Raw genomic sequence first — 14,304 nt, 5'->3', positions numbered from 1 at the left:
GGATGTGTGGGCAGGTTTTGCATTGTTCCATTTTTGGTGGGTTGCAATAAGGCAATTCTTGTTATTAGTGACTTTAGGTTGGGAGGCTGTCTGAATGCTAGGAGTGGTGGGTCTGGGAATATGCTTTTGAATCTCTCGTCCTTATGAAGTGTACCTTGTAGATCTCTGGCTATTTTTCTGAGGGTCCTTAGTTGTGGATTGTATGTGACCAGTAGGGCAATCCGATTTATTTCAAGTTTTTGTTTATATTGTAGAAGGTGAGCTCTGGGTATCCTGGTGCTGCACGAATGTATTGATCTACATTCATGGGGTTGTAGCCCCTCTTGATGAAGTCTGCTTTGAGTGTTTTGAGGTGGTGATTCCTTTCCTTGGTGTCCAAACATATAGGATTGTACCGTAAAGCTTGGCTGTAGATTATTGAGTGTTTAGTGTGGTCTGGGTGAAAGCTGTCATACATTAGATATGATGGTTTGTCCATTGGCTTTCGATATATAGTAGTTTGAATAGTATTTTCCCTGATGTGAATGGTTGTGTCCAGAAACCTTACACATAGATTGATATTCCTTTTTGTTGGTCATTTGACCTATGAGCTGAATGTTGTATATATACCAGAGAACACCACAGCTTCAGTGTTATCGCTTGAAAAAGGAACTAAAATGTTCTGAAAGCTTGCTATGATTATATTAGTTAGCTAATAAAGGTATCACCTTTATACCATTTTTGTTATTTTTTTTATTTCAAAAGGGTTGCCCTGTAACATCTCTGATCTCCAAATACACTACTTCACGTAACCTTTGCTCTGGTTCTGACCTTCGCCTCACTTCGGGCTTCTGTTTTCTCTAGAACTCTCTGCCTCGAGCTGTCAGACTTTCTCCTTCTTCTCAAACTTTAAATGCTCCTTAAAGACCCACCTGTTTAAAGAAGCTTATTCAATGTACCTTAATTAATCAATCATTGCTGTATCACAAATCACGAGAGAGAGAGAGAGAGAGAGAGAGAGAGATGTATGTATGTATATATGTATATATGTATATATATATATATATATATATATATATATATATATATATATATATATATATATATATATATATATATATAGTGAGCAGGATCATACAAACAGACGGGTCTTGAACAGGGTAAAGTCCATTTATTGTTCACATATAAAGATTCTGTGAGCAAAGCAGCATAAAACAAAATGAAACAAAACAAAATCCTTGCCCCACTTGGGCTCTAACTAATACACAGAGTAGTTTCCCTCTCTACTACCGGTCCCCTACTGGGATTTCCGGTCAAACACAAACAGTACAACTCCCCAGAGTCACAGTACCTTTGCAAAGTCCTTTCCCTTTGTGGAAACATAAACAGCCGCTTCCAATGGCCACACTCAGCTCCCAGCTCTCCTCAGTGTGTGTCTCAAGCTTTCACTCTCAGCCCCAACCCTCTCTAGCAGCTAACAGATCTAGCCTGCTAATTATTCCCCAGGTGAGACTTTCTAGGGGAATTAACCCACTCAGAACTGCTGTACATATGGGAGTAAGACATGAACCTAGGGGAAATGTATCTCCCTTCACACTGTGTTCCAGTTACCGGTTCACAATATATATATATATATATATATATATATATATTTATATATATATATATATATATATATATATATATATATATATATATATATATCTCCAAAGGTGACGGCACTCCAAAATCAGCCAGACTGGACAACTAGGTAAGTATCCCAAAGGTTTATTAGTGGACCAACGTTTCAATTCCGCAGGTGAGACCCTGACGAAGATTCCTGTGCGGAATTGAAACGTTGGTCCACTAATAAACCTTTGGGATACTTACCTAGTTGTCCAGTCTGGCTGATTTTGGAGTGCCGTCACCTTTGGAGATATTTATAAAAAATTTTACCGTCTGGCACCCAGCGTTTGGATTATACTTGTGGTTGTGCGCTCCTAATTCATTTGGATTATATATATATATATACATATATATATATGGTAATGTAGGAAGTAGTACTCCTAATGAGACTACAGAGCCTTCAGCACAGCCCTGTACAATGTATTTTTATAGGATAATCAGGGATTATACTTAGACAATGGCAGTTCTCCATAGGGAAAATTAAAGTTTAACATATCAATTCAAAAACACACAAAGAGATGCACCTTTGTGACATGATTTTGAAGGCATCGGGCAGGTAGCATTGAACATTCTCCATTTGAAATGGGTCTGCATCGCAGATCTTGTCATCTGTCCGCCCATAATTAGCATTCTCCACCATTATAACGTCACTCCCTGGGCACCGCAGCTCGATTGGATACCCTTCACAAGCCAGCTCCCGGCGCATTAGGCCAAATGGTAGAGCTGCCCGGCTAAGTCCTATTAGAAAAGTAAAAAATAAAATCTCTTTAGTGAAACAACATATCTGCACCACATCTCCTCCAGTCATTTATGTTTTGTCAACAGAGCATACAGTAGCTAGCCAAACTCTGTGATATGTTGGTTATGTAGCTAAGCACCTCTGCCATTACAATGGGCTATACCAGTGCTCTACAACTGTTCATTATAATACAGGTATATCATTTGTTATCAGGAAACCTGTTATCCAGAGTGCTCCAAATTCTGTGAAGGCCATATCCCGTAGACTCCTTTATCTCTGTAATATGTAATGGGTCTATTTAAATTATTTTTAGTAAAAGTAAGGTGAGTGATCCAAATTACAGAGAGATCCCTTATCAAAAAACCCCAGGTCGCAAGCAGTCTGGATAACAGGTCCCATTGCTGTACTATGGCTCGTTTATTCACTATAAATGTTTGGGGAGCAAATGATAATGAAATGATTGTGTCATCGAAAGAGGTCATTGGTAGTCATTGGTAGGAAACATAAACATACAGAATCTTGGAGTGCTAGTTAGGCAGCCATCCATCAAGGTGAAATTTTAGAAGAATTCCAATATGTTCTCCTAGTTACTAACCTAGTTGCCAAACCTGAAGGTAATTTTGGGGCAAATCTGGTGTTAACAATTATTTGTTGATATGGATATTCATGGAAATATGGCTAAACGGCTTGTATAGCAATGCTCTGATCAAATTTTGGACCTTCAAATGGGATTTAACTTAAAAAAAGTTGACCAACATCCAACGTTTTGGTCCTCATTAGGACCTATATTGTATTATCCTTAAGAAGGGTCCTAGGGGCAAATTCACTAAAGGACGAAGCGCCTATCGCTAGCGTTAATTCACTAGCGTAGCGCATTTTCGTTAATTCGCCGATTCACTAACGAACACTGGCGTAAATTCGCTAGTGTTACTTCGCACCCTTACGTCTAGCGAATTTGCGCAACGGACGTAACTACGCAAATTCACGCCAGACTTCCTTCGCCACCTCAGACCAGGCGAAGTGCAATAGAGTAGATAGGGATTACTTCAAAAAAAGTTAAAAAATTTTTATAAGTCTCAAAAAACGCAGGCGTGTTTACTTTTTTTATGGGTGATAGGCTGAAAAAGATCGAAAAAATTTTTGGGGCTACCCTCCTTCCCCCCTACATTTCCTAACTCATGGCACCTTAACTATACTGTGGGCACATGTGTAGGGCAAAATAAAAATTTTATTTGCTGTTTTGAAGGTTTCCCAGGCTTGTGTAGTCATGCTACATATACCTCCATTGTAACTTCAATTTGGCGCCGTATGCAAATTAAGCATCGCTAGCGTAACTTCGCTTTGCTTGGCAAATTAACGCTAGTCCAACTTCGCAACCTTACGCTTCCTCTGAGCGCAACTTCGGATTTTAGTGAATTTGAGTAGCGCTGTCGAAAATACGCCTGGCGAAGTGTCACGAAGCGGATGCTGGCGCAACTACGAATCTTAGTGAATTTGCCCCATAATGAGGAGCAAAACATTGGCCTTTGGGACAATGTATTGACAATAAAAGGCTTTTTTAAAAAAGGGTGTGCAAGTCTTTTATATATATTTAATGTGACTGTGCACCCCGATTTATACATTTTTTGCATTGGAGTGTGGATGCTACTATTACCATATAATAGTATATATATATATATATATATATATATATATATATATATATATATATATATATATATATATATATATATATATATATATATATACCGTATATACTCTCATCTCCTGATCTCAACCCAGAACTCCTAACTCGCGTCTCCTCCTGCCTGTCCGCTATCTCTACCTGGATGTCGCAACGCTACCTTAAATTAAACCTCTCTAAAACTGAAATGGTTCTCTTTCCTCCAGTTAACACCAGTAGCATCCCCGAAGTATCCATCATAGTTAACAATTCCACTATCACCCCCTCTCCCCAGGCCCGGTGCCTTGGGGTTATCCTAGATTCTGCCCTGTCATTCACTCCTCATATCCAGTCACTTATTAAATCATGTCACTTCCACCTAAGGAACATATCCAAAATACCATCATTTATCACCCAAGACGCTGCCAAAATTCTTATTCACTCTCTCATCATATCGCGTCTAGACTACTGTAACTCTCTTTTAATTGGCCTCCCCCTCCAGAGACTGTCACCTCTCCAGTCCATAATGAACACTGCTGCGAGGCTCATACACCTCAGCAACCGCTCCTCCTCTGCCTCGCCATTCTGTCAATCCCTGCACTGGCTTCCGTTACCTTTCAGAATCAAATTCAAATTAATGACACTGACTTTCAAAGCACTTCACAACTCTGCTCCACCCTACTGTACATTTCTGAACTCATCTCTATATACTCACCCACTCGCTTACTATGCTCCTCTACTGACCTGCTACTCAACTCTTCTCTCATTACCTCCTCACATGCTCGCATTCAAGACTTTGGAAGGGCTGCACCCCTCCTCTGGAACGCTCTCCCACGGTCTGTCCGACTTTCTCCCAACCTTTCTGCTTTCAAAAAATCTCTGAAAACGCACTTCTTTCGAGAAGCCTACCCTCACTCTGTTTAACTACCAAACGCAACACCACATACAACACCACATTTCTCACCCACTTCGATCTTGCCCACTCCCACACCTTGTGTATTACTCCCTTCCCTTTAGACTGTATGCCTATGCATAGGGCCTTCCTCACCTCTTTGTACCTGTATTGATTGTGATGTTTGTTACTCCATATATTCTATATATGTAATTCATGTGTTATAGTTGTATAATCACATTTACTTTACAGTGCTACGCAATATGTTGGCGCTATATAAATACATGTTAATAATAATAATAATAATAAGCCATCCCGAGTATAAGCCGAGGTACCTAATTTTACCTTCAAAAACTGGGAAAGCTTATTGACTCGAGTATAAGCCGAGTATAAGCCTAGGGTGAGAAATGCAGCAGCTTCTGGTAAGTTTCAATCAAAAAATTGAGGGTTTCTGCTCCCATTGGAGGTGCCGGTGTCTCGTTTTTGGACGCCGACGACCATTCTGGGATGCCGGCGACTATTCTTAGACGCCGGCGACTATTCTTAGACGCCGGCGACCGTTTTTGCGCTTGACCCGAGTATAAGCCGAGGTAGAGTTTTTCAGCATATTTTGGGGGCTGAAAAACTTGGCTTATACTCGAGTAGATACGGTATATATATATATATATATATATATATATATATATATATATATATGTGTGTGTGTGTGTGTGTGTGTGTGTGTGTGTGTGTATGTATATATATATATATATATATATATATATATATATATATATATATATATATATATATATGCAGAGAAAGCATACTGTGTACAGATGATTTATAAACCTTGGTGCTAAATTGCACCAGTGCAGTTACCCATTCAAATATTTCCTTTCATTTTCTAACCTGCAGTTCAAAAGTAACTGTTGATTCTATGTTATTGGTGGCGATACTGCATACCCTTTTTTAAAAAAGCCTTTCAAAAGTAACTGTTGATTCTTTGTTATTGGTGGCGATACTGCAATTTATCACCTATATTAGTGAGTGATCCTTAGTATACCCTATCCCTATAGGGTTTATTTATCACCTACTGAGTGTGCAAAGTGCAAAAAGCACAGGAGGGGTGTTGTACTTAAGAGTATACATCCCCTTCCTGCCCATCCTCTAACTTGGAAAGGACTCAAATGAGCCATGTCCTATGGCAGACCTTAAGGACAGGACTGTCCTGGACCCTTTTGGTGAATTATGCAATTTGCACCAGATTTTTTTTAATCTAGTGCAAGATACACAGCCATTCTTCTGGGCCCAGGAGATTTGGAAATTACACTGAATATATTGCTGCTGGAAAAATGTAAGAGGCATTCTTCAACTTCTATCAATGAAATTCATGTAAACCACTTTACTCTGCAGCACGTCGGATGGTTTTGTCACGGCCGGCACCCGATACCAGAACAAATGCCAAGCACCCTGGTCTCGGCTCGGCTTCACCAGTAGTGTGACCACCGTTGGGCTTCGGGAGGAGCCCTCAGCTTACTTGGGTGCCACCTGGACTTAACGAGGGGTGCAAGGCGAGATGTTCTGGCTGGCAAAGGGGCACGGCTGTTTAGCAGAGTCTTTAGGCCGAAGGTCACGGTACAAAAGGACAAGGCAAGCGGATGGTCAGACAGGCTGGATCGAGGCAGGCGGATAACAGAATCGTCAGGAAGGCAAAGGGTCAAAACCAGGTGATCAATCAGATGGGTTGAGGCAGAATCGGAGTCAAATAACAGGCAGAGGTCAAACCGGAACGTCAAACAGGAGGATTAAGCAGAGTCAAGGTCGGTTTCAGGCAAGGGTCAGGTTGGAGAGATCAGAATAGTCAAACAGGCAGGCAAAGGGTCAAAACAGATAATCAGGAACAGATTCACACAGAATAGCAACAGCTAAAGCACCAGGAACAAATCCTATCACGGGCACTGGACTACACACTGAAGCTCCCTTTAATACTATTTGAATCTCGCGCCACTGCGCGCTGACGTCATCACGTCAGCGCGCATGCGCACAAATTCCAGGAAGAGGTGCGCGCGCGCACCCTAGAGCAGCAGAGACCAGCGGAACAGACGGATGCGGCGGGCGTCCCCGCTGAGGGGGCGGCAGGCGTCCCTGCCATCCCCCCACTACACCACCAGGGTAAGATTCCCTTACAGGTTTGGAGAGAATTCCTGCACCATTTTTTATTGTTGCAAGCCTTGTCCTATCCTGCTTCTCGAATACACTCTCCCCTAGTTAATTAGTGTGTCCAGGACACAGATGGTGCAATTGCAATTTTTATTTACTTATTTTTTAATGCATTGCACAATTTCACATCTCAGAACTTCTACGAATAATGTGCAACACGGCGTTGTAGAGAAATAAGATGAGGGACGCAACCATCCGTAAAGGTAACACCCTACGGGGCATTTATATCAGGGTAAACAATCTGCAAAAAAAGAGCGGTCCCAGGTGGAAGGAATGGATGCATCTGGGAAATATACTGGCATTATTTTCATTAATATAACCAACTTCTCCACGCTTGTACATCAACCCTTATTTATGGCTGCGACCAATGGCACTATGGTCTTTAGACCAACTATGTCATGGCAAAAAATGAATAAGGAAATGCTATTTTCTGCAGACATTTCAATGCAAATGTCTGTGTTTCATGTTAAAGGCACAAATGAGGAAGGCAGATAAGGCTTTACAAAGAATCCCTTACAGTTAAACAGGACACTATGAGCTATTGATTCAATTTAGAAATTAAGGGGGTTTCCTTATTGAATCTGAGTCTGAGATGCTCAGTTTCAAAGACTGTTGCTTTGTAGAGCTAACTAGCAAGCATTGTTGCCTGGCATTTTGACAAGGTAGGGTGTTGCTACCACTAAACTGTTGCAGCTGATTCTCCCTCCTTTAATGATAAATGATGGTAATGCCCCCTTGCCTCAACACACACTTTTTTTCTTTTTGGTGGATTTGTTTGGGTTAATTGGTAGCTAATTATATGCATGTCTTCCTTTGGTCTAATTATCATTCATGATGTCACTCCATGCACTTTCCCGCCATTTGGTGTTTATTAGACACACGGCAGTAAATGTTTTTCACTTTGATAAAGGCTAGAGTGCTAGCTAAAATGTCAGTGCAGACATTGTTCGCTTATTCTATATTTTATGACTGCACCCAGGCAATAGGGGATCAGACAAATCCTTCCCCTCTTTTTCTGTCTGTGACATCATCCAGCCCAGTTACAGGCTGGAGAGCTGGGCACCCCAGTGCATCCTTGGAAGAGGGGGAGTGCCTGACTTTGGAGCCAAATGACAGTGTTTCTGACAGAGATTATATAGTGGATAATGTACCCCCTACTGTAATTTATAAAGATATTATGTTACCGAGGAGTTATGTGACCATATAAAAGCACGAGGCCGCAGGCCGAGTGCTTTTATACAGGTCACATAACTCCGAGGTGACTATTAATATCTTTATAAATTTTAAGTGGGGGGTACATTATCTATTATAATCTACAGTTTCTGGGTTCAGTTTTACTTTTTTTGAAGTGTCTCTACAAGTTGGTTTTTATCTTTAACTGCAGCTCTTTTAGGTACCTGTATTTTATTGTTGCTTTCTAAATGGCACACGTGTCCTGCAGCTGCCTCCCTGGTGTCGCTCTTTTCCATCACAGGATTCCTCTACATTTTCACTCCCCCTCCCGTCCACTATCTAAAGAATCGCTCCCCCTCTGTGTCACATCATTTTCTTTTACCGGTCATGCAGGGAAGGAGGGGGAGTGAGTGGACGGGAGGCAGAGCGAGACTTTGCAGTGTAAGGGAGGCAGAGCGAGATTTAGGCAGTGTAGGGAGGCGGAGCGAGACTTCAGACACTGGACGGGAGGGGGAGTGAAAATGGAGCCGAATCCTGTGAGGAAAGCGACACCAGGGAGGCAGCTGCAGGGAGACTTGTGACAGGAGTGAGAGATGCGATGAAGGAAAGAGAAGCCCTTCATCGCATAAAACTGGTAAATCCGTTGTGGGAAGTGATTAAATGGGGAGCCCCGAAAGCTATAGCGGTGGGAAGCAAGGCAGCAGCTGCGAGTGCTGTCTCTTTAAGATTATAATCGGCGCGTTCTGACGCATGAACGCGCCGTTTATAAGGATATAATTTACAGTCTGGTCCCATAGGGAAATGACCAGACTGTAGATTATAAAGGGATCTCTGCTGCAGCAGCCAGAGAGATCCAGATTTGTGAAGAGTGACAGTGTGGCTTGAAAGGAGTTTCCAGGAAATATGAGAAGGAAAGACTGCATTTTGCTCTGCTTGAGAATGTATTTGAGCATCAGGGAGAGCCAGTTTCTATCTCCTTTGGCTATTGTGTGTTTCCCCAGGGTGAGGACAGGTCTTGCTGGTGTATGTGCCAAGCGGCTACTACTTTCAAATGGAAAGGTACCTTGGGGCAGGTAGCGCTACCTGGGGACATAAGAGCTCTTGGGAAGTGGACATTAAACTGACCAGATTTATTCTACATTTAACCATCCGGTGTGGAGTGTGGAACTGTGGCATTGAGAGACTGTGTCAGGGGTTGATAGTCCACACAGGTTCCCGGGAGGAAAGTGATATTGTGTGGTTTGCATTTACAGTTACTACAGGTTCACATAAAGTTTATGTTTACTTAATTGCAAACTGTGTGTGCTTTATTTTTACTAGTGGAAAACCCCTGAGGTGTGCTCCTCATTGTTCCCTTGGTGGAGCCACTATACTTTAAATCCCAGTTCCCAGTACTTTTCATACACAAAAGGGACTCATGGCCCTGGATTGCCAAGGGTTAATTGCTATTTAAAGAGACAGTAACCAAATTAGGCATATATATAGATATATAGATATATATATATAGTGAGATAGTACCGCACTTAATGGGAATACTGGTGAAAAAAATCCTGATTTATTGTATAAAATCCAATATATATGTATGTATGTATGTGTGTGTGTGTGTATAGATATATAATCTACAGACCAGCTAATTCTCTATGGGCCACACTGTAAATTATATCCGTATAAACGGCGCGTTCTTGCGTCAGAACGCGCCGTTTATATCTTAAAGAAACAGCAATTGTTACTGCCATTCTCTCCCTGAAGCTTCTCCTCCAGCCTCGCATCTCACTTCCTTACTTCAAACGGTCGCTCCTCCTTCTTCACTCCGGCTGTCTAACCTTCCCTCTCACTGCCTCCCAGGTATTGCGCCCTCTGCGATGCTCCCTCAGTCATTCGCTTCTGCCCCCCCATTTCCTGTCACGCAGCACGCTCCCTCTTTGTCTCTCTCCCTCTCTCCAGTTACACTGGCAGAGTCTCTCTCCCTCATTCTACCCCCATTTCATCTGCGGTCTCAGCTCTCGATCTCTCTTCCACTCCCCCCTTCATCTCCCGTCATGCTCCCTCTGTCCCTCCTACCTTCCTTCACTCTGGTTTTATTCCGCGGTCACTCTCCATCTGTAAATCTCCGGTCAACTATGTGTCTTGCTCACTGTGTCCTGCCGGCCCAAGTCCCTCTGCCTCTCCTACTCCCACATTCACCATCAATCTCCTGTCTGTATTGCTCACATTGCTGCTTTAACCCTTTGTTCTTCTGTGCCTGTGCACTTTCCACCCTCTGTATCTCTTTTCCCTTTCCTCCACTGCAACAGCCTGCAGAAATATGGCATATATGGTCAGCATGCCACAGTCACTCATATCAAAAGAGGAAAAAAAGGCAGCTACAACAACTAGGTACAGAGGGACTGTGTAAAGCATAGGGGAATGGAACAGAAATAAACTGGTGTGCAAAGATTATGTGTAGATTATAATGAATAATGCACCCCCTACCGAAATTTATAAATATATTTCACATCTTTTTTTGAAGCAAAGGGGGCAGAAAGAGAGGTTGTGGCAGCAACACTGGATTCGGCAGGGAGCAGGTCAGGACCAGCGGCCCACCAAGTTTTTTTCACAGTGTCCACCGGCCCAGTCCAACACTGTGAAGATCCAAATTATGTAAAAATCCAATAAAACACAGGTCCAGAGTATTCTGGATAACAGGTTACATACCTGTATATATGTATATAATCAATATGTATCTATCTATCTATACAAACACTTAAATATACTACACAGAGAACCCAATTTGACAGTGCCTATGCAGCAATACCAGATAGCTGACTTTTTTTTAGAATAACGTATGATTGCGTATGAGTAATAGTTTCTCATTTTGAAATTAACATATGAATGGAAAGTTATCAAAATTTTAGTTCAAAAATATATTTATGAAAAGACTTCAAACTTCAATCACTGAAGAACTTAAAAAAAAAACAAATTGAACGCAATGACAAATCACATTTTACTTTACATAATTTTTTTGGGTTGACATATCCTTTAAAAAATATTAAAAATAACAAACACAAATGTAGCCTTGAATTTAGTCTACTTTCTAGTTGCTGAAGTCAGTGACCCCCAGTAATGAATTTAAGTTTCAGGCTGTGAACAAGGATACAAAATCTTAAAAAAACATTAAAATAAAAACTGTTGCCCATTGTGATATAACTAATCAGAAAAGCATCAGTATCAAGGGATACTGTCATGGGAAAAAAAAAATCAAAATGAATCAGTTAATAGTGCTGCTCCAGCAGAATTCTGTACTGGAATCCATTTCTCAAAAGAGCAAACAGATTTTTTTATGTTCAGTTTTGAAATCTGACATGGGGCTAGACATAAGTCATGTGACTTGTGCTCTGATGAACTTCAATCACTCTTTACTACTGTACTGCAAGTTGGAGTGATATCACCCCCTCCCTTTCCCCCCCCAGCAGCCAAACAAAAGAACAATGGGAAGGTAACCAGATAACAGCAATCTAACACAAGATAACAGCTGCCTGGTAGATCTAAGAATAGCACTCAATAGTAAAAACTCATGTCCCACTGAGACACATTCAGTTACATTGAGAAGGAAAAACAGCAGCCTGCCAGAAAGCATTTCTCTTCTAAAGTGCAGGCACAAGTCACATGACATGGGGCAGCTGGGCAATTGACAAAATGTCTAGCCCCATGTCAGATTTCAAAATTGAATATAAAAAAATCTGTTTACGCTTCTGGGAAATGGATTTAAGTGCAGAATTCTGCTGGAGCAGAGCATTTTGTAAAAAAATTTTTTTCCCATGACAGTATCCCTTTAAATGTTTGCTTTCTGTCAAGCTGGCCATCTGGAGAGAACAGAAGGAGGCGCTTCTGCTCAAATTAATAGCATAAAAGCATAGACCAGGCAACCCAGAATCCTGTCACACCACCTCCAAGATTCAAAACCCATAAAACACACATGGGCAACTGTCATTTTTACCTAAGCTGTAAAGGAGACACCTCATCCCAATAGGAAAATACACAGTACAGGTACTGTACTGTAACCAACAACTTCCATTCAGATCTGCCTCTGTATTTAGCCTCCAGTGGTGGGCTAAGGAGGTTACATTTGTTGCATATTTTTTTAAAAATATATTCACTCTGAAGCTGCTGAGTAGTAAGCTGAAGCTGCAGCCCTAAGCACAGGCTCTTGGGTGCCTATGTAGAAAATAAGGTCCTGGTTAGAAATGATTGATGGGCATGACCCAATGGTCCCTGTGCAGAAGCGCAGTAAGATGTGAGTAGCCAGATCAGCTGGAGGCTGATATTCTAAATGAATCTTACTTAGATCACCGGTTATGTTTATGACTGATGATGTAGAGGAAGCTGGACAACGCTTCCTCGTCAAAAGAGATGATGGCCTTCGCTAGAAAGCTCAAGAGGAAACTGTCTGACCAAAAAACGTAATACTATTGCATATAATAAAATGATACATCTGTATTCAATAAAGCCATAAATAGTTACTAGGGCATTGTATGCTGTTCTGCACTATGTTTACAGTCTGTCTGAAGATGCTAAGACTTTTAATTCACTCAACCTGAAGATTATGAATTTGATACCCCTGGGGCAGATCCTTTATTTTTTTATTGTATTTCAGATAATCATGGTCCGTGCCACAGGCTGTGTGAGGTATATGCCTGCATTACCCTTAAAAGGATTCTGTCATGATTTTTATGGTATACTTTTTATTTCTTAATTATACTGTTTACATTGCAAATAATTCACTCTACCATTAAGAAATGAATTCCAGAACCAACAACTTTTTTTTTTTTAAGTTGTAATATTGGTGTGTTTGCCTGAACTTGTGCTTTAAGATGGAATTGCTTTCTGGCACGCTGTTGTTTCTCCTACCAGGCAGTTGTTTCTCCTACCAGGCAGCTGTTATCTTGTGTCAGGGAGCTGCTATCTGGTTACCTTCCCATTGTTCTGTTGTTAGGCTGCTTGGGGGGGCGATATCACTCCAACTTCAGTACAGCAGTAAAGAGTGACTGAAGTTTATCAGAGCACAGGTCACATGACTTTGGGCAGCTGGAAAACTGACTATGTCTAGCCTCATGTCAGATAAATATAAAAAAAATCTGTTTGCTCTTTTGAGAAACGGATTTCAGTGCAGAATTCTGCTGAAGCTGCACTATTAACTGATGCATTTTGAAAGAAACATGTTTTCCCACAACAGTATACCTATAAAGGGACTAGAAAAGAAAGTTTGGGGCAACTTGGCCACCAGTAGTTTATTGTTTTTGTTTGAACAGAATTCATCTCTGCCAAATAGTTGCCATTGCAGGACAAACCACATATAGTCATATGCTCTCCACAGAACAGTGCTACAGCCCACTGCAATTCTCACACAAATGTATTATTCACCTGCCATTTATATGGGGCTTATGAATCAGTTCATGCCTGTGTTTTATTGTTGTTGTAGATGTATTATATTTATGATTCACACAGTGTTTTCTCCAGCATGAGTTCTAAGGGTCATTATACATAGAATTGGCTCTGTAGTTATTCATATTCTAAGGTATAATACATTGAATTGGCACATCATTTCTCATATGCCATTATGCATGGAATTGGTATTGCATTTTTTCTGCTATGCGCCATAGGTATAATATTTAGGGATGTAGCGAACCGCCGTTTTGGTGTTCGCGAACGCCGTTCGCGAACACCGGCAAAAAATGCGAACGGTTCGCGAACCGTTCGCGAGCTTCGAACACCCGCAAAATCGTTCGATTCGAACGTTCGAAGGATTTTTCGTTCGATTCGAACGTTTGAAGGATTTTCATCGTTCGATCGAAGGATTTTCATTCGAATCGAACGGTCGAGGGATTTTAATCGTTCGAACGAATGGAAATCGTTCGAACGAATGGAAATCGTTCGAACGAATGGAAATCGTTCGATTTTAGCGGTCGAATGGTCGCGAACTCAAATTGCGAACGTTCCCAAACGTTCGCGAAC

At 41.3% G+C, this 14,304-nt stretch overlaps 1 protein-coding gene across 4 annotated transcripts in view; it reads right to left on the bottom strand.

The window, feature by feature from the left end:
• Positions 1-14,304, bottom strand: part of LOC108712655 (adhesion G protein-coupled receptor L1-like) — a 442,227-nt gene that overhangs the window by 203,619 nt on the left and 224,304 nt on the right. For all 4 annotated transcript variants that reach the window (XM_041588058.1, XM_041588060.1, XM_041588059.1 and 1 more), the window contains exon 3: positions 2,169-2,382. In XM_041588058.1, the coding sequence (XP_041443992.1) occupies positions 2,169-2,382 (214 nt within the window). The remainder of the gene's footprint in view (positions 1-2,168; positions 2,383-14,304) is intronic.

This window comes from Xenopus laevis, chromosome 3S, assembly GCF_017654675.1.
Source record: "Xenopus laevis strain J_2021 chromosome 3S, Xenopus_laevis_v10.1, whole genome shotgun sequence".
NCBI lineage: Eukaryota > Metazoa > Chordata > Amphibia > Anura > Pipidae > Xenopus > Xenopus laevis.
Note: the sequence above shows the minus strand (reverse complement) of the source record. Positions and strands in the feature narration are given on the sequence as shown.